This window comes from Poeciliopsis prolifica, unplaced genomic scaffold, assembly GCF_027474105.1.
Source record: "Poeciliopsis prolifica strain line A6 unplaced genomic scaffold, Auburn_PproV2 SCAFFOLD013, whole genome shotgun sequence".
Taxonomy (NCBI): domain Eukaryota; kingdom Metazoa; phylum Chordata; class Actinopteri; order Cyprinodontiformes; family Poeciliidae; genus Poeciliopsis; species Poeciliopsis prolifica.
Genome location: NW_026562388.1, coordinates 5,705,559 through 5,726,766, shown reverse-complemented (window position 1 = coordinate 5,726,766; position 21,208 = coordinate 5,705,559). Strand labels below are relative to the sequence as shown.

At 37.6% G+C, this 21,208-nt stretch overlaps 2 protein-coding genes across 5 annotated transcripts in view; both read right to left on the bottom strand.

Annotated features, from left to right (window-relative positions):
* Nucleotides 1-8,647, bottom strand: part of rock2a (rho-associated, coiled-coil containing protein kinase 2a) — a 34,456-nt gene extending 25,809 nt beyond the window's left edge. The window contains exon 1 of the mRNA XM_055038380.1: nucleotides 7,838-8,647. Within this exon, the coding sequence (XP_054894355.1) occupies nucleotides 7,838-7,936 (99 nt within the window). The 5' untranslated portion in view covers nucleotides 7,937-8,647. The remainder of the gene's footprint in view (nucleotides 1-7,837) is intronic.
* Nucleotides 8,648-11,091: 2,444 nt separating this feature from the next.
* The window catches only part of sobpa (sine oculis binding protein homolog (Drosophila) a), a 38,456-nt gene continuing 28,339 nt past the window's right edge, over nucleotides 11,092-21,208 (bottom strand). For all 4 annotated transcript variants that reach the window (XM_055038631.1, XM_055038633.1, XM_055038632.1 and 1 more), the window contains 2 exons: nucleotides 17,734-19,708; nucleotides 11,092-15,009 (listed from right to left, as the gene is read on the bottom strand). In XM_055038631.1, coding sequence (XP_054894606.1) covers nucleotides 17,735-19,708 — 1,974 coding nt within the window. In that variant the 3' untranslated portion in view covers nucleotides 11,092-15,009; nucleotide 17,734. The remainder of the gene's footprint in view (nucleotides 15,010-17,733; nucleotides 19,709-21,208) is intronic.

The window sequence follows — 21,208 nt, the reverse complement described above, 5'->3', positions numbered from 1 at the left end:
TGCGTGGGAGCCTTCTGTTCTCCTCTGCCCTCTTCTCTCCCATTTTAAACTAAAAATAAGACTACGGTATCAAACTCTTCAAGATGGTATGAACCAGAAGGTGAGACATGCAGTGATTTGGAACAATGCAGTCACCAATTGTTACGGCTGGGGATGTTTTCAAATTAATTGCTACAACAAGCAAAAGGTTTTCATGAAATATTGTTTTAATAAAAATTTTGTTATTTGAACAAATTACCATCATTTAAAACAAAGTCTTTACTCAAACATGGACTAAAACAAATTCAAAAATTGGCTTGATCAGGCCTAACTGGCTGGTTGTAGAAAAAAAAAAAACAGCCAGATGTTTTTCCAATCAGTAAACACTCTTCAGAGATTAAGTTGTTACTGCAAGACAGAGTACAAGAGCTTGTCTCAGTGGTGTGTAAATATGAACTAAGCCATAAAAAAGAAACTATGGCTGCAGTTTATTCAGGATGCAAGAGAGAAAACGAGAGAAAGAGTTTCTACAGATACCAGGAAGGATAAACAGAATTTAAAAAGTTGCCGTTTTATCCTTCAGTTTTCAACCTTGGCCTGTTATGGAACTGGCTGGATTTAAAAAACGTTCAGAGTTGAGGAAACAAAGACACATTCTTGAAGTAATAATTAGAGAATGATTTTACTGTTATTGCTATGTGCCACAGCATAAAAAGGTAAGCTATCAAAGGCCACTTGAAAATGTCATTGTCATTTTAGAAAATAGCAAAACCACATTTTAAAGTAACCAAGAATGCAGTTTTCTGGCCAATTTCAATCTTTAAAAAATTGGTATCGGCCAAAATCGCAATCAGCAGGTCAGGTTTTTTAGTCTGAAATATCACTAAATAAAGCAAGAAAGTTGCCGAGTAAGCAACAATTGTCACCAGTTGACTATTGTTAAGTGTACATGTGCAGACATGACCTTGTGGGCCAGTCCATCAGTCAAACCTCTCTCAAACCTCTCTCACGGGACAGCATAAGAGGACAGTTGCTGATATTTAGACCTTTGCATAGGTAAATAAGATTGGGGGATAAGCTTGGCTTCACATGCAGGTATCGGCCGATCACTGATTTCCCCCCAAAAAAAAAGAAAAATTGACGCGACCCTAAACTTAACAGTTCCCTCAACTCCAAAGGGTGCTCACAACAAAGGCAAGAAAGTACTTTAAATAATTTTCCTTATTACACTATAGTTCTAAAAGAGAAATCATAATTGGTTAAAATCAGTATCTGGTACGCATTGGAAAATGCACATTTTGTAACATTTTCTATTCCAATTTTTCTGTTTCCCAAACAGGATCTTGTTGAAGCAAGCTGTTTCTTCACAAAATGAGCGAGCCTTCAAAGAATTAAAAGGCCGCTGTGAAATTTGACAGCTGTAAAAACAAAGTGGCCCAAAGTTATTAGATCCACCAGCAGCAACACTCTTTTGCATACACTACTTTCTGATTCATGGTTTTACAATAAAAAATAATTTGGAGTTGACCATTAGCTCCGTCTTTGGTACTTTATATCACCAGTTGGCACGAATAATGTCATTATCAACTTTGGTGGCTGCGGATCAGTGGTAGAGTAGTTGTCCTGTAATCAAGGTTGAAGGTTCAAGACCAGTTTTCTCCTGTCATGTATCACTGTATAAATGCACACCCATGTGTGTGCATGTGTTTGTAATACCATGTGGTGACCATTTTCCTGACACATGCTACATTGTGTCAGGAACATAGCATGCTCCTGACACATCAGGACCAGCTGTACAATTAATATGAAGTGTAATTCTACCTTCTTACTTTTTTCATACTTAACCAAAGGTGGGAAATATTAAAATAAAACTCCACATTTTCCAAGACAGAATAGAGATCACAACACAAAAAATTATAATGGTTGCACTTCCGATCTTGATACGTCTTTAAAAATAATCCCAAAATGCCAAGAGCAGCTTAGCAATACATGACTTCACGATGCTCTGTATCTTTCACTGCAGTGGAGCAAAACCTAAAAAAAGACCATGCAAAATGCTCAGAATCTCACTAAAGGAGGTGTGTAGCAGAGAGACTGGTTTGTTTTCAAGAAAAGGAAAAAAAAAAAAAAAACTGACTGTGGCCACCGTCCCCCAGTGCCTTATAAGGCAGTGTTTCTTTCCAGCAAGCACTCTGAAGCCTAGACTTGAGAGCAAGTCAACTACACTCCAGAGATGAAGCAGATTTTAAGCTCGACTCTGAGAACAGGACAAGCTGGGCCTACAACGTCTTCTGCATAGACAGAGCAATACTTATTGGTTCAAAGCATGGAAAGGAAGCAATGCGATAAGGAAAAATAAAGGGATTGAAGATGTGATTGAAGATGTTGAGCGAAAGGAGCAGCAGGAAAGGGTAGGAACAAGAAATTGACCACAGGGGAAAAAAACAAACTAAAAGAGTGGCAGAACATCACACTACCTGCAAGGCATTTATATGGTCCATATAAACTTACACTTTGTTTATTAGATTATCTAGAGACACTAGGTCTGCAGCCAAGTTGAAACACACTGAACTGGAGCTACAGTAGAAGTATCTGAAGAAGGTCTACTGAGCCTTTAGAGGCAGGGAGAAAGAGACATGGTTGAAAAGTGAAAGAGGGAAAGTGCGGCCGTTCGTAGGGACTTTGAGCCGCATGTTCAGCTGCCAACTATTTACTCACTGAGGTCATTTCCTTTAGGACGTCAGGAAAGAAACATAGCTTGCAATCAAGTGTCCGATTTGATTTATTTTTTACTTCAAATCATCTTTTTTTGCTTGTCCTGAAATATGGCTCTCCAAACTAGCAATACAATCAGAAGTAGAATAATGATCAGAGTTTACATGAGGGGAAGGTACCTGAGACTTCAGGATCAGGAATGCAAAGAGAAGCAACTTTCTAAACAGATGAGAAAATCTGTTCTCGATGAGCTGCACATAAGGAAAGCGACAGTTTCTGCAGATTCCTATCGGCCCGTTTTCTCAGGAGAGCCAGCTGCTTGGCAGCACCTGAACACATCCTCCTACACACTGACTTATAAGCAGAAACCTGAAGCAAATTACCGACTTTGTTTTGCTGAGCAGTAACTGAGAAGACCAACAAAAAGTCAACAGTTCAGCTTCTTCCAGGGAATTTCTTTTTTTAGCTGTTGCTAAGCTACAATAGCAGGGGCTGATGTTATGAACAATTATCAAGGCACTTCAAGTATGTATGTTTTTATTCGACCTGCATGAGCGCCTGCCTGAGCTCTCTCTGTGTCTGAAGCTCACCCTGGACAATAAAATGTCTTGATCCCAGCGGCAGAGTGGCGGCTAAAAATGGAAAACTGCAGCCCGTTTTCTCCTACGCATGCTTCCTTCTCAATCTCCTCTCTCTACACCTCCGTGTCCAGGATGTAAACACAACCGGAACTGAGTAATTTCTTTGGTGGACGTTTGTTGGGGAGACCACTACGAGGTCATAGTGAGGGAATCAAGATGGGGCTTTCAGGGGAGTAAGATTATAGTCATTAAAGGGATTTAGGGAGGTTTCTTTTTTAATAATAACCCAACAAATGTTGAGTTTTTTCACAAACTATTTTTAGAGCGCTGCAAGAAAGCAATTAAGGCCATCTGAAATTCCTTTTGTCCCCAAATTTCAAATTTTCTCTTTTATTTTTCTTAACAGCAAAAAGTATATTTTTCATAAGGTTGAAGGTCTGAGTCTCAAAATACTTAACAGAAATCTATTGGGATTAACTTATTTTTACAGTACAAATGGGTTTCTAGATCTCTAAATTGTACTTGTCTGTTTAAATAAAACTAGGAAATGAGTTTATATGCATGTTAATAGTAAATTCAATTCTTTTTATAATTTAAATACTTCTGAAAATTTATACAACAGTTCAGTAAAAAAAAAAAACATCTTTCTTTCAGAATTTTTTCTGTGTCTATTATTGTTTATCCAGTACATAAGACCTATTTATTCAAACTGGCATTTAATAATAGTACTGGGATGCTCTGATGCATTTTATGTGCTGTTTTTTGTCTTCCCTGGCTTTTTTTAACATTTTATAATTTCCTTTTGAAAAATATGTAAAGACAAAGCGAAACAATCCTTGAAGGAAAAAGAACATTGTGGACTACCACATGTCTTTAGTTTGCTCTCTTGTTATCAATCCTGGTAATATTTTTGAGTCTTGAGTCCTTACCTTACATTATGGGTCAACCATTTAATTACATTAATCTTAATTAAAAAAAATTTCCAGTCCTGCGTGGAAGGATCTGCTTTGCACTATTTTCTTGTGATTGCTTTCTTGCAAGCTGCCAATTTAATGCTTAATGTTTAATGTTTCATTTATTAGGGACAGTGCACATTAATGAACAATCAATACTTCTGTACAGACTGTAAATGAGCCAGATTATAGCATAATTGCTCATTTCCATCTGTAGTCCCAAGACAGGAAGACCCAAACAACAAAAAGACATTATAAACATACAATCAAGAAATTACATTAACAAACATTCACAAAAGATACATTAAAAAGTTAGTTATAATGAGAACATGTCTGGGAAGTTTTAAGAAACAATTAAATTTTCTGTAACCAATACATACATAAATACTCAAAACTTGCTATTAAGCAGCCCAGAACTCTAATAATTACCTTCCAAGTGTGTGTTTGTACATGTTTGTCTTGTGTTTCTGTGTTGACCTTTAAAGAACTGGCGACCTGTACAGGCTGTACCTTGTCTCTCACCTAAAGACCCCTGGAGATAGGTTAGTTCTACTTGTTGCACAACATAAACAGTAGAAAGGACAAAAAAAAAAAAAAAAAAACATGTAACCTCTGCAAAATAATCATGTCAAAACTGCTGCTGAATGTATAATTCTTGCTAAAATCCAAAAACCATGGAGAAAAACACTGAAGCACAATAAAACATTTCAAGTGCACGTTTCCCCTCATCTTTAAGGTTCTTAAATCCCATGGAAAATTGTTCATAACTAACTGGAAAAAGAAATTGTTTTGGGAAGATCTTCCTTTCCCATTTAAGCCTAAAGTTATTATATACACACACACAGACACACACTTGAGTAATGGAAATGATTTTTTTCCACAACTGTATGCAAGTGAAAACTCACCAGGTCCAGCTGCACTTCTTCAGACACAATTACACGTCAGAGTTATGAATGACCCTTTTTCCAACCCAAGTAGCATCACTGTACAGGCGCAGAATACTTCAGATACTTTTTGTAAAATAAAATCTAATTATTTTGTTTTTTAAACATACAGGTTTCAGAATGTCTCAGAAGTGGAGTTTTTTCAGTACTCATGCTAAATTAAAAGTAATAATGGCCAAAAATTGTTACGAGAAGAAAAACAAAACATTAAATCACATAAATATACAACTCAATTTTTACACACCGTTATTCTTTCCCAAATAAGAATTTACTTAAAAAATAATAAATTTCAGGCACATCAAATAGTCCGCTATATTATTATAAGTAGTCATGATAAAAAAATTTAAAAAACTGAGAGTACACCCTCTTTCAAATCTAGAGTTTAATATACACTAACATGAAAAGCATCTCAGATTAACCTTCCCCTTGTGCAAACTTTGGGCATCATTTGTTTGGATGCAGCTCCCTGCTAACTCTACTTCTATCCTTCCAGTTTGTCTCTTTCTTTGCAGTGAAAAGATCATCTGGTCTTTACCAGGTGCTGAAATTATTTAAATCCAACTTCAAATGCACAAAAACAACAGATTCCACACGGTCCATTTATTAAACAAAGATTAAGCTAAAATAAAAAAGCAGTGCAAACATCAAAGCCCAGCCTTTCTGCTTTTAGAGGATTTAAGAGGAAACACAGCAGCCAGGTGCTGCTAAACAAACCACTTGATTAAATGATGTGTGACCATCTTTATAAAAGTAAACTTTTTGAACACTGTCGCTCTGGAGCAAACAGGTGAGTGATAACACAACTTCAAGGTGGAAAAAAACATCAGTGGTGACCTTAGCGCCAAAGTCTTGAAACTTTTAACTGCGTCTCTGTTTCAATACACCCGAGTCAAATGAGCAGGGCCTGTGTAATCTTAAGACTAAAAGCAGTTCCTAGTGATCTCAATTTATGAAAAATCATAGAATTTCTATTATTCTAAGATTTTCCTTAGAATTTTATATCTGTAAAATAAAAGCTTTTTAAAGAGCTGCTAAAGTGACAAAATGTTGGGAAATTTGAGGAGGACTAAGATGACAGGGAAGATGGCAGAAAGGAGACATGTTCTCTGTCAAATGGACAGATCTGTGTCAACAGCACACATTGCTTTTTGATGCTGTGTGGCAATTCATTCAGTAGTCATCATCATAACAGATCATTCTTAATCCAGCCCAGATTCAATGATTGGATCATTTCTATCAACTGATTACTTGGGTTGGGGGCATTTGCATATTTGTGTCTTATTTTGTTTTGTGTATCAGCTAATCTCAGTCTAAACTGGAACTTATTGACTTTTTTTTTTTTCAGAAAGACTCAATAAATAAAAGCTACCAGGACATGTTGCACTTTTAAATGTAATTTCACCAGTTGGAGGCAATAATAACCTATTACGTTGTTTTCCAACTGCCAATCAATCGATTAGAAGAGCCAATCGCAGTCCCTAAAAGACAGCATCTCACCTATCAATGGGGTCAACTATACCTCCTCGCTAACACAGAAATTTCTGACGTCTCTTCGCTCAAAGTTGCTCTCAGTAGCTGATTGAATCACACATAAGCTATGAATCCTTGGCAGGAATTTTTAGGCTGAGATAGGATCTCTCTGAGGACTAAGAATCTTTGAGAAAACAGGCTCTGGTCATGAGCAGGACTCTGTAGAACCAGACGCCATACTGAGGACGCAAGAAGAGTGTTGGACCAGGGACATGCCTACATTTTGCAGGACACCAACCCTTAAAGTTTGAGACCTCTGCCTCAGAGGAACGACTGTTGCTACTTAATAATCCAGAAACTCTTACAAACTATTGGAATGGCATCATTCTCCAGAGAAAAATGCTGGCCGCAAGAGAAACACATTTGCCAGTCGTCCCAGCAAGGACAGAGTGTGAAATGCTCAGAGAAGTGAGGATATACTTCACAGACATTACATTTCAAAGGTTAAAGTTCATGACAGGATAGCTAGAAAAAGACGGAACAAGTATGCCATGTTTAGAGGGGCTCAAGGTTTCCATCTTTAGATGACACTGGATGCAACTGGACAGGCTGTCAGAGACTAAAATGACAACCATTCATGTATGCATAAACACACACCTCTTTATGTCCACACACAAAAAGTACAACTCTAGAACCCAAAGACTGTTTATTTTGGTGTCACAATTACAATTTTGTGTATTCCTTTATCAAAACAAATAATGTCAGTGACAAATATGCTGTTGATGGAATATTTTGACAACTGCTTGGCTAGTGAGCTCCAAAGGAGAACTTTGGTAACAGTGAGACAGTGTGCAACCGGTTAACCTCATGTGCAGACATAACAGGGGTACAGGCGGGAGTTTTGGTCGGAAATATTAGTCCCAGAGAGCACTCCTGGAGGGACATTCTCCTGCAGTTAATCCTAATCTGCAGACACGCTTCAAAGAGCCCCAAACTGCACTGTCTGCTCTGCGTCTTAACTATTAATCAGGCCTGTCTGAAGTGCATCCACAGCCTCCTTCTAACCGTGCCTTTATCAAAGGTGAACATTACATCAAGGTGTCCGATTTCTCAGAGGTGCTCACTGCCAAAAGTGAGGATATATGTGTCTTAGGTTACAGACACCATCATTAATAAACCATCCAAGCAGACTTACCAGCAAACTTTCCAGGTTTATGGCTGATCTGGGGTCTCTGATCATGTCCTCCAGCCTCTTCAGCCGGTTTTCCATCCTCTTCTCGGCGCCCAGCGACATGGCTGCTTAAAACAAAGCTTCTCTGGGATTAATAAGAAAGTTTCCCCCCTGAACTGTGTGGAGTTTACATGGGAGCCCCTCTTTTGTTCCTGGCTAACGGCCGGAGGCCTGGAGGAGCAGCCTGTGGGCTCCCAGCCCACCCAAATAACTCCAAACAACTGGAATACTGACCAAAAAATGTACAGGAAAAATGGGCTGAAATACTCCCAAAATGAATTCTCCAAAACTTGCGGCTAAGCTAGTTTCGACTGTTTCAATGCGACAACGGTGTTGCGTTTTCACCTCCCGTTAAGTGAAAGATGCATTTTCCCCTCAACTCGGTTTGAAAGTTTGAATTTGGGAGATAGCAACAGGCAGCAGGGCGTTTTCTCAGCGCCTCCCCCTCGCTTCTTTCCTCCCTCTGTGGGCTTCGACCGCTTGGAAATCCCGACTTTAGGAGAAAATTCCGCCATTCAACGCCGTTCCGAGTCGCAGTTTGTCCGCGCGGCTGTCACAAGTCGCCCGAAGAGCGGCTGTTATGTCCGTTCTCTGGCAAACAACACTTCCCTGTCTGAAATTCTTCAAGCATTTTCTCGTTTATCCTCCTCCTGTTCCCTCCTCCTCCTCCTCCTCCTCTCCTCGACTCCAACACGGCTACAGGGATGGACACACAGGGGAGGAAAGTTTGGACTCTTATCCGTAGAGAGAAGCCCTCCTTCTAGCACACTTTGCATCCACTGAAGTCGAAGCGTCTCTCCTCCCCCTGACATCAAAGCAAAAAAGGACTCAATTTCCCATAAGCCCCCTTGGTCCGTCCGCCAATATGAATGGAGTGTTTGGAGCCTCTCTTAACAGAATGCAGAACGAACAGAAACAGTTTCCTCATTGTGAAATTTAAACAACAGATTAAAGCTAATTTCACCGTGACCAGACATTTAAATGTAGCATAAGAACAGAGCCTCGTTTTTGCTTTCTTTTTTTTTTTTTTTTTACTGTTTAATTAGTATAGATTAGAATAACTATTCATGCCAGAATAACGAAATGCCAGAATAACGAAAAAGATTATTTTTAGAGAAGTTCTTAAACTTTCTTATAAACAGATCAAATATTGTGGTCACGTTATTACTGATCAATTGAATGGTGATGAGAATATACAGAAAGATGCATGGAAAAGGCCCAAGGAAACAAACAACTACTAAACCTTCGGCTCCTCAAAATGTCTGAAATCTAATCTAATCTAACTCAGTCATAGATTTTAACGTTTGTTCATTTAGAATGGGAATTGATTTGAATTTGATTTAATCTGTCCCTGTTGCACCCCACCAATTGCCCTTTGACCGCTGGAGATAGGAAGATGCACACCTTGTGACTCCACAAGGGATAAGCATGTTGGAGAATGGATGGATGCTGCACTATAAATAAATTAAAAGATTTTAAAATGTTTAACATTCAAAATTAAAATGCAAACAAACTGACAAGCATATTTTGTGAAAGTGCAAAGACTTTATACTTTGTTTTTTGTTTTGCCATAGCTACAATCAAATGATATAAATTTAATCTTTGTTTTTGATCTTCAGTTTTTTGGGGTTTTTTCACAAATACACCTCGGCAAATAACAACCAATTATCAGTGATGATTTTCATAAATCATATTCTGCTTACGGCCAGCCCTGGGCCACATGATGATAACACTCTTTTACCAGCTTTAACCAACATCTTCACAACCTCTTTTAGCATTGTCTGCGGTTAATATGCACATTTTGCAGCAAAACACATTTGTCTATTCAACACAGAACCTGTTTTCATCCTGTACAGTATTACTAATAATGGACTAAAAATATCTTCCTCAAATATTGTCTGACAGTGTGACATTTTCATCATCATCTATTACAAGAGAACAGTATGTCTGTATGAGGTTAAATCAGACCACGTTTCTTTAGTTTTAGGTCATAATAACCAAATTAATTTTTAAAAACTTAGTATTCAACAGTATATAAATTAACAATGAGTGGATATAGACTTCTGACTGAACCAGAAATAATTTTGCAGTGCCGTGTGGAGTGGTAGGTGGCTGCTAGCCTGTCACTGAATAAACTCTGAATAAGGTCTGACTTTAGAAAAAGAAGATCATAAATATGTTGACCCATATTAATAAAAATGTATGAATATTATGAATGCATTTGGTTTCTTTTGCAATTTGCCATTCTTTCAACTTCTTCCTGAGAATACACTCTAATAGTCTATCACCACAAGAGGGTGCTGCAGACCACATCATTCACTTTTTCAATCACAGAGTTGTCAAAGGACATCAAATAAAACATTCACTTTTGACTTTTGTGCCAATTTGTGGATTTTAACCATTAGTTTATTTCGACCTTTGACTCACACTCAGCACAGATTAGTCTCTGTTTTCTTTATATAATTATTAAATAATGATTTATGTATGTATTTATTGAGATGTTAGTTGAAAAGTTCAACTTGTGATGTATTGACTGCATCTTCTGATGCAAAATTTTGCATCTTCTGATGGAGTCAATCATCAGATTTGATAGATTTGTTTATAATCACAAATCCTTCAGTGACTTAAAACTTTGTTGTCTTTGAAAATAATTTTTAGTTTTGGTAGGAATATTGAACTTGACAGGAAGTTTTTATTTTCTGTGTTTAGCTTGATCTGTAAACAAATGTATGCCTCAAATCTAATAATAAATCGAATTATATTGTCAAAAAATCCAACTGCCTCCAGAAAGTTGAGATAAATGTCTTTCATTTACTGTCGGGGTAATGTGGTAAAACCAAACGTCATAATTTGAGTTCCATTTTGTTGGGTCTAATAGGAAGATGACAGTGTAGCATTTAACATTAAAAAGAGTAAAATGACAAAAAGAAAAAAAAAATACAATAACTGACGAGAGCGTTGTAAGGATTGGGCCAGCAATTTGTCCCATACCCCATTGCTACCTCTCGGTGGGGCCATTGTTTAAAAATTTCTACAATAGTCAAACAAAAAGAAATGGATGAAGTTGCTCACTTTCCCTTGTCTCTTATATTCATTCACCCAGTACCGATTCTTCCCATCTCTTCTTTTTCAAATTCATAGCTATATACAATATGTTATAAAATCTTGAATTTATGACAATTATGTGCACTAATGAACAGAAAATGACTGAAATAGCGTTGTGTGTGCCTCTTATTTATTTCTCTTCATGAGTAATTCACTTTAATTAAACAATAACTGTTACAACACAAAATTAGTTCTTTTTTTCTCCAAAGCAAGTTTGGCCACATGTTATGTACAAAGTCATAATAAAAAGTCCTCCTTTTATCAGCAATGCCTCCAGTTTAAAAATTGAAGGTCAGGTTCATGTCAAACTGTCTCTTTCCTATTATTTGCAAATTCAAAACATGTTGACAATAAATAATACCGTAAAATGCACACAAAAAGATTGACAGTCCACCACGAGTTCATAACGTCGCACATATTGCATGTTGGGGAGGAGAGGGACTAAGGAACATTGAGATTTTCTTCTTAGCAAAAATGTGACAGTTCATACAAGTTACAGAAAAAAAGCTGATCATCTATACATTGACACTAGCAAGATAACAAAGTTGTTTCCTTTTGTACAAAGAAGGGAGAGTTGTCTTTACAAGCAAAGATCATTGTCTAGCTGTGGAGATTATACAAGCAAGATTTAAGGCAACTTCTCTGTTGTTTTTGAAACACAAGGGCATAGTATCCCGTTTATTTTATTTTTTTCGTCTGTCGACCACTTGTTTTCTCTTTTTTTCCAGCTTGGAGTTAGTTGCATTGCATAATCCAGGCTTCTGAAGTAGGCCTGTATTTTGTAATCAAAAAGGAATGCTGGAGGTTCATCATGACTCTTGCAGCTATTGACAAAAAGATGGATTAATTTGTCTAAAATTAGACTCCCATATCTTATGCCACCAGCAGAACATAGGGATGAGTAAAAGCAGTCAGAACTTGGCATTTTGTCACAGTCTGGGAATATAAAAGGTGTCAACAAGAAGGAAAAAGCAAACATAGTTATCCGTGTTTAGGACGTCATCAAAACAAGACATTTAGGTTGTCAGAGAAAGAAAAATCCCAACAGTTGTGTTCAGTCTTAAATTATTTGTGGCACCACAATCAAAGAACAGAAAACAAACCCAGCACTCGTCTCCAAAAGAGCTATTGTTTGAGGCAATTAAGCAAAAGGGAGTTTTACAACAAAAAAAGAGCAGCAGATTTTACAAAAAAATTAACTTTGCAATGACAATTGCATTAAGAAAATTGGCCTCTGTTTTCCTTCAGAAATGTTTGACACTTTGTGTTTTTTACAGAGTTCACTTAAATTCATATGTCACTTGTAAGTAAAAACTCAAAAGTAATGTTATATTCTATTTGTTGAGGATGTGCATCTGTGCAGCTGATTGTGAACAATTTCTTCCTCTGGCTTTGATTTTTAGAGTTCTATGCAAACCAGAGAAATAGAAAACTTAAACACTGTATTTGTTCCCCCCTGTTGCTTGCAGAAAAGTGGAGCAGAAGCTTTGCGAGGACTGACACTGACCTGAGGCAGACAGTACTTTGAACCTAAATGGCCACCTCACAGCTCACAGATACAGTTTCATGCAGTGTAATCTCAGCTGGAGTTTCTGTTTGCAACCGCCTCACAAACTTGTACATGGTTACACTTATGAAGCCTGTCAGACATGAGTTTGCATACTTTTTACGTGTGAGCTAAGAGCAAATGTTGGGCCCCTTTTAGGTACAACTCAACAGTGAACAAAATGTATGCTAAGACAAAAAAAATATGTAGGATTGCCAAGTTAGTGCATTGGATACTCTTTTTAATCTTTGTTGACTATAAGTAACATTTTTAAAGTAATGGTAAATTCTTAATTCATAGTGTGCCTAGCTTTTCTTTGCATAAGTGGTTTTAATCGCCAACTATTAGTTACTAGGTCTAATATCAGAAAGATGGCTTTACAAAAGAAAAGTAGGTTCCATGTTTTGGCCCTGAACACCAGAGTGCAGTGCATCTCACCACTGAAATGTCGACCGACGTCTGGCTTCATTTGACTGAACGCAAGTCGAACTGGATGGGGGCCAGTTAAAACACACAAAGGACTAAATTGCTTTACAATTCAAAATATAAGCTAAAAAAAATGTTGGCTAAGAAACATTAGGTAATTTAGTATGGACTGTAGAAGAAACACTTTACAACAGCCCTAAAATTGTGTTCAGTTATACAGGAACAAATCAGTTCTTAATCAGAAACAGTTTGTATGCTAGTTAGTAAAGTAAATGTTCATATGTTTTTTCTTCATATCTGATGTATTTCTTTAGTTTTATATGCTTATTGATATGTATTTTATTGTAAGCCCTGCTGCTTTGAAGAGCAGGTCTCCCTCAAAACAGATCTTGATTTGAATAAGACATTTTATCCGGACCAATAAGGAATAAATTAACCTTGGTGATTAGTGCTCAGTTAGTTATTTTCTAAATATATTTTATAGCTAAAGTTTTTGTAATAGTTGAGTCTGAATTAAATTATGGCTTTATTGCTAATATTGACAGCAAAATTATTAATAATAAAAAGGAACCAGTTAGCATTAGCGGCTAATTAGCCCTACCCAATCGGTTTCTAATTGCTACTGATGAATCATTAGCAACTAGCCAGAGATTAGTTGAATAAATAATCATTTATTAATAGTCAGTTTAATACCATCAAAATGTAATCTTGGTTTATTGCTACACAGTCACTGATTTGGTGAACGTAAATTAATGATCATTTTCAAATGGGGAAGGAAGAAAAAAAGATAAACTTGCAAATAAGCAATTACCCTTTAGTTACTGATGTCTTTCTGAGTGAAATTATGCCAAGTACTTAATGACTAGGAAGTGATTGTTAAAGAACAGTTGGCCATTACTTAATAGGAACAAATTATTAACCAACTAAGCTTTTGGTTTAAAATGTACCTCTTCATTTTAAAGTAGACAGGAACAAAAGGGGACAATTACTAATGTCCCATTTACAAAGCTTACAGACTTCATTGGTAAATGGGTGAAAATTGTTTGTTTGGTTCTAAGTTTTCCCTCACAGTTAAAGACTGAGATTTGTAAACGGGCTATCCCTCTTCTGACACCAATAAAAGTGAATACTAGCATCACTGTTAATGAAGACGTTAAACACAAATTTCCAAGGCTGAGGTTGGCAGATTTATTTAGGAGCACAAAAGGGCTTAAAAAAAAGAGCCTGAGCAAGTATCAGCCCATCCCTTTGCTCTTATGACATTAATGAAAGTCAATTTTGATAACTCTGTTTCTCAATAATGCATGTACAGAAAAAATCTGAACAGCAGATGGCTGGTGACATTAACACTGTCCCCATTTCATCAATTTGATGTTTTTATCCAACCAAACAGAAAGTGTAGATATTCAAGAGGATTTATGACTCCTCTCATTAGAAAGTAGCTGCATGAACTGTTCTGATGTTTGTTTCTAATTCCCATTTATCTGTATTTCAAAACATGTGAGTTTAAAAAGGATCAAACAAAATACAAGCACTGACATTTAGTACCTTAGTTATAGTGTCATCTCATGTCAAAGCTTTTCACAGGTTCAACGCTGACGTCTGAATATCACAGGATGCTCCATAGTAAAAAAAATATTTATGAACAGAGCTTGTGTTGAAAGGGTTGGGGATGCAGATTTAATCTTTATATAATGAGAAAACCAGAGGGGATGTGGACGCCTGTTAATCCTCCTGTTGTAAGAATTTACTGTCTCCAGGTTAAAGGTCAAGAAGTCCTGCTGGCCAAAACGTCCCTTATATATAAAATACGGCCCTCAAAGAGTGTCATAAAGACAAGTGGAGCCCTGTCTCCTCTGCTATGATTCACGTCATTTAGTTTTCTTGGATTCTCGTCACTCTCGAAAGGCGATTAGTAGTGCTGGTAGATGGTGAGATGACAACAACCTACATGTGCATGTGTGAAAGTGAGGAGTGATGTGGCTTGGGGTGATGGGATTTAGAGGTTGGGGGTAGATAGGAGAGTCGCTGATGGCACTGCGGTTATAAGAGCATCCATCTGTGAAAGAGAGAGAGAGGACAATGAGACAGAGTCCAGGTTGTTTCATGATCAGCTTTCAAAGAGAAAATCTTGTGGATAAACTTTTTCATCTTCATTAAGTTTTGAGCTTAAGTTCATTTATGAGTCTCCCATAGGAGAAATTTGTAGTGGCAAGGCTACATTACAACAATAAAAATAAAAACAATACTTCAAAAAGACAAAGAGTATAGATACTTGAAAGAAAAATCAACACAAACAAATTTAAAATACATAAAAACACAAACGTAATTTGGCCGTACATCCCTATCACCATCTAATTTCCAGTCACATGCAATACATAACCTTCATAATATAATATAATATAATATAATATAATATAATATAATATAATATAATATAATATAATATAATATAATATAATATACTTTTTTTTTTTGCTATTGTCACTAAATCCTTAAACTCTAATCTCAATCTCAAAGAAAATATGAAAATATGTCTGACTTGAGGAAAGACAGCCAAAACATTTGGTCATGCAATTTAAAAAAGCAATTTTACTAAATACACAGAAATGCCATGCACAACACTTAATTTGAAGAAATAAAATACATAAGTAGTCTGCATAAAACACAATTCAGTAAAAATTAAACGTTAGATTGTGAAAAATGAAATTAATATCAAATAAACCAAATTTGATATTAAACAAATTTGCATTACACCGCAATAATCTGGTTTCAATGGTAAATTGTACAATCCCACCTACTGCCCTTTTTAATTGAATGTTTTTCAGAAAGTTGCACCTCACGCTGTTTTTAGTAACCAAACATGAACTTCTGACTTGATATTTTACCATTCTTCTTTCCAGAAAAAATACCGCTCAGTGAAAGTGCTTCATTTTCTATCATTGAACCAGCATTTAAGCACAATTCACACATTTTGTCATTCAAATAAATTAAATAATCATGGTAAATAACTAATGCCTTAATAAAAGTCTTAGCATTTCTCTATGAAATGAGACAATATTTTGGAAAGAACATTTTCATTAAGTATTTTGACTTTCCGGTGTCAGTCTTCATAAAAAATAAACCTTCACATGTCTGATTATTACAGCGGATTAATTCTGTTCATGCTAGCTGCTGGCTGCAGGGCTTGATTTCCCTCTTTTGTTGTCACTAATTGATTTCATTCAGAGCACTTGCCTCGTGCCACCCTAACCTGAATCTGCCTTTAAATTGCTCAAAATTGCAGTTTCATTTCATTAGTATTCAATAAGCCAAGGAATGTAGCATCAACTGTAGCGAAAAATGTGCTGAATGGGTCTTTTGACAAGAAAAGGTTTTCATTTTGGTGATCGAGAATGCAATCTTACAAGTTATAAACACTCATTTTGTTTGAAAAATTAATGTGTGGGCTAAACATCCTATTCACCAGGATGCTATTGAATCAGACACCTTTTCAAAAACGTTCTCCTCAAGAGTTCCCTAAGTGACATTCAAACACATCTCCCTGTCATAGCATTCAGGTAACGCTGAGGAAAATGGAGCACTATGTTTCAATCATTTCATTCTTTTTTTCACTTCTTTTTTCCCAAGTCTGAAGTCACGCTGTGTCTACCCAAAAATCAAGCAGCACACTGTCACTCTGATTAATCTTTGTCACTGCACCTGAACAATCTAAGAGGATAGAAAAGAGTGCAGAGTGTTTTATTATTAGACCGCAAAAGAAGAGAAAATGTTTGAGTAAAGAATATGTTTTAGATTGAGGAAATCATTTTGTGTTACACATTTTAAAACCACAGAAACCCTGAAACGCATTCATAATTTGATGTCCGACATAAAGAGAAGGACAATCAAATAAAATGTGGGTACTATGGCTTTCATTTCTAGAGTATGTGTCACAACACAATAACAAAAAACATTTAAAAAAAGGAAACAAAACCAGACAACACATACTGCCCATCCATCCATCCAACAAAACAGATCTCCTCAACACCTTTGCTGTGCGAGTTATTCTGCCCATGAACCTCATGAACAGAATCAGGGACAAAGAGCAACTTTGAGTCAGACGCTCACCAGAAACAACTAATATCTGACACTGATCGCACAGGGACCTAACAGCCTGTATCAAAGGCATTGGAACCCCCTACTCCCAAAGTACCACCACAGGGTTCTTCAATGGGCATGTTTGAACACGTTCTCCAAGTCTAATTGCCTGATTACCCTTTTGCTTACACCTGTGAGCTCTGATATTCAAGTCCACCTCAGTTTCAAAGAACCGTATGTTGTTTTTTTAAGTTAAACATTAATATGTGGAAAAAGGTAAAAACAAAGTTTTTTTTAACCACACTTTACATAAATAGTGCTTAAAATAAATTTTTTCCTTTTCATTTGTCAACCGCTGTTCAAGTACCACTTTTGTGCGATTTTACCAAATTATCCAGAAACATGTGACTCGAGGGTTTTGCTTAGGCTGAACAGAATAAAATCAAAGTTTACCAAAGAACAAACGTGATTTTAAAACACTAAATACTAGAACTTTGAATACATTACTCATATTTAACAATACTCTATTCTGCTGATCAACACACGGTCTAACATCTCTCAGTTGTCAATTGTGGAAGTTGATTTGTCACAGGCTGAATTGTATCCACTGATTTAAATCAAAATTGCAAACAAGTTGGTTTAGTTTAAATGTGATGTGAGAGTCCCTAGAAGTGTTATTTGGATAATACCAAAATTCACTTACCTCACTTGTTTTGATTGCGGATTCGCAGACACCTCCTTTTCAGCGGTGGCTCCAGCTCAGGGCTCCCACCTGCTGACAGCGGTGCACTGATGGAGCAGGACAGGATGGCTGTCTTGTCAGCAGCAGGCTTTGGCACAGGCTGGATGACGACACAACCTCCCGCTGAGAGAAGTGGCAGGGCGTAGGCGTGTTCACCCTCCTCCATGCTGGAGTCAGGGTCTTGCTTACTGTCCACTTTTATGTCCACTTTCTCATCTTGTGCTGATATTCGTTTCCCTGCCTCACCCACCGAACAATTGTTTTCTTTCAGCGCCTCGCGCTCCAGATCACCATTATTTGGCGGGTTCTCCCCATCCCTCTCTCCTTTTCGGTCTGGATTGAGAAGGGAATGCCATCCAGTGCCATTGACTATTACATTACAAGGGGCAGCAGAGTTAGCTTGAAGCTGAGGAAGGGCTAAGGACTGGGTCCGTACTGATGTGGGCAAGAGCGCTGGTTTAAAATTAGGACTTATCTGACTCTCTGGAAGATCAGTTTTGCTGGAAGGTTGCGCTGCAGAGTCCAATGACTTAAGGTGCGTGCCTGTATCCAGTTCTGTAAAACTGCCCTGTGGTAAAAGAGCATTCTCTGCATTGCTACCTACACAATCCCTCCCAAACCCATCAGCTGGTGGAGATCTCAATTCCTCCACTTTGACCTTGACTCCAGCGAGCATGTTCTGAATGAGGTGCTGCTGGCCTGGCTTTTGGCCCACAGTTAGGTCAATTACACCATCAATCAGTCCAGAGCCACTGGAAAGACAAAGACTGCCTGGATTATCCTCTGCCTTCACAGTCAAGTCCATGAACGCTGTCCTGCTTCTCTCACCAGATACAGGAGAAACCTGTTCTCCACCAGCTGGCTCTGTCTTATGGTCCCCTTTGTCACTTCCAGAAGAACTTGGAGAGTGAGCCCTAGAGGATGATGCTTCTGAAGAATCTGGAGCGCTGTGGACAGAACTACTGCTCTCTGGTTGGTCCCTAGAAGTCTTGGAGTTAAAAGGGATTGGGATTGGAATAGGTATTGGAACTGGGAGAGGCACAATGACTGGGTAAGGGACCAACAGAGTTGGTGGGGGAACCAATGGGGCTAAGGATGGCATGCCAAAGTTCATCATTGGGGGAAAAGGGATGGGTCCGTTGGGCATCATGTTGACAGGAGGAAAAGGGGGCAGACCTGGTATAGGTAAGCCAGGGTGAGGAGGGATCATACCTGGATTAGGATTGGATGAATGGTGGACGTGTGGAGAAAGGAGGGGTCTGTGCATGGGACTTGATGCTGGACCAAGGGTTCTTGGGGGAGGAGGTGGACCAATCCCAGGGATTATGGGGTTTGAAAGAGGGCTGTTAGGTCCCCCTGGATGGGCAGAGGGGCGAAGAAAAGGTGGTCGGATCTGCTGCATCATTTGATGTTCCATGAACAGAGGCAGGGGCATAGGTCCTCTGGGTGTCATCACCATGGGTGGGCTACCAGAGGGAACCCCCACTGGTGGGTGCAAAGGAACAGGTGGAGGGGGAAGTGTTGGGCTTTCATGAGGTCTAGGTGTGGGGATTTTGGCTGAAGTGGATGAGGAAGGGGAACACACAGCTGCTGTTTCTGAAGGTGAGGTGGCAGAAGAAGTAGAGGAGATCAAGGCAGAGGTGCCAGAATGGCTCCCTGGTGAAGGAGCCTTACGCCGAAGATCTGTCAGTGGTGTTCCCCAGGATTCAGGAGTCAGCAGCTGCACCCCTCCACTGCACTCTGGTTTTCCCTCCCCTCCAGCTCCATGACCGGGATTGCACAATGCTCCAGGCAGGGCAGCCTGGGTTTCCTTGTAGAAAATGTCCATTTTATACTGGTTTAGGCATTTGGCACTGCAGAACTGCAGCCTGCGCTCACCAGCGCCAAAGTCCAGGTACTCCTTAGTGTGGCGAATATGTTTGCACCAGTCACACACCTGCAAAAAACACAGCACATAAGGTATGTATCTTGTCATTTACATATAGTACAGCACAATATTAGATCATCATTGTCGTACTTGAGAAGTAAGTTCATTTATATTTGTAAATACACATCCCCATTTGCTTATAACAACTCTACATTTACATAAGTGAATGCAGACATAACAATGTTCTGCTGCTATGCAACTGAGGTGACTGTCTTTAACAATCTGCCCACGCAACAAGTTCTCATTTGCACTTTCTGTTGGCCTGAAAAAAACACTCACTCTCAGTCCTGTGGGAGACCAATGACTCTGATACAACTACAAGATATTTTCCCTCAGTTTCCTTGAACAAAATGATTTGAATATTGCGCCAACTTGGTAATAAATGCAGTAAAATACTTCTAGCAGGTGTCTAATTGAACAAATCTGTAGGAAGAAAATCTTTTGGAGATCCAATTATATTGTTAGTCATTCCATCAATTTCTGTTTTGATTGGAAGTAACACAACATGGTATTCCACAAACATACATTAAAGTGTTTGGCCTTAAGAGCTACAAACTGAAAACAAGAATCATCTATTTTTTGATTCATAATGAAAATAAAGAATGAACCACCAATTTGATAGATTAAAAAAAAAATAAATTAAATAAAGTTTCTTTTATTTTTCTTTTCTTCTTTTTTGTGCCAAAGGGTCACAAAATGATTGCTGGATGAATTTTCCAAAGTTCTAGTGAATTATAAAAGTGTTTACAACTCACTATTATTATTTTATTATTTCACTGGTGTGAAATAAATGCCCTTTAGTGATTTAATCTGCTTAAGCTCTGGTGACTATTCCAGGAGCTCCAAAAATAACACAGAACAACATAGAAACAGGAATATTTCAATGGGAAAAGACAAAGCATGTCGTAAGTTTAAATATTTTCACAAAATAGAGAAAAAGGGGGCAGTTAACCTGCTTTACATTTTTTAAGTCATGTACTGAAGCAGTTTTGAAGTCTCAAATTGTTCTTCAAATAATTTTACATCATTATACTGCTAGTAAAGAACGTGTAATGTTTAATTTGTTTACTGTATTTCTAACCCATAACTTTAAACAATCTGTGTGTAATTTATGAAAACAAATTTCATTAGCTATAAATAATAATTGCTTTAGTTTGTTCTTTCAGTTTGCATTGGAATACGTATTATCATAGGAACATGAATTTGAAACATTAGTGTGATATTTACCTTTGAATCTGTCATGTTGAAAAAAACATATTTATAAATGAAAATATTTTTATCCATATTGCTCAGCTGCAGAGAAAGTCAAGCATGGTGCAGGTAAGGTAATAGTCTGGAAAACTTATGAGAGTCGATGAAACCATGAGTTCTTTTCCATGCAAGAAAATCTTGAGGGAGAATTTTTTACCTTAAGTTCAAGTGTACTTAGGTTATGCAGCAAGACAATGATCTAAAATATCTAAAATGTCTGTACTGTATGGCTTAAAAAAAACTAGCATGAAAAATATA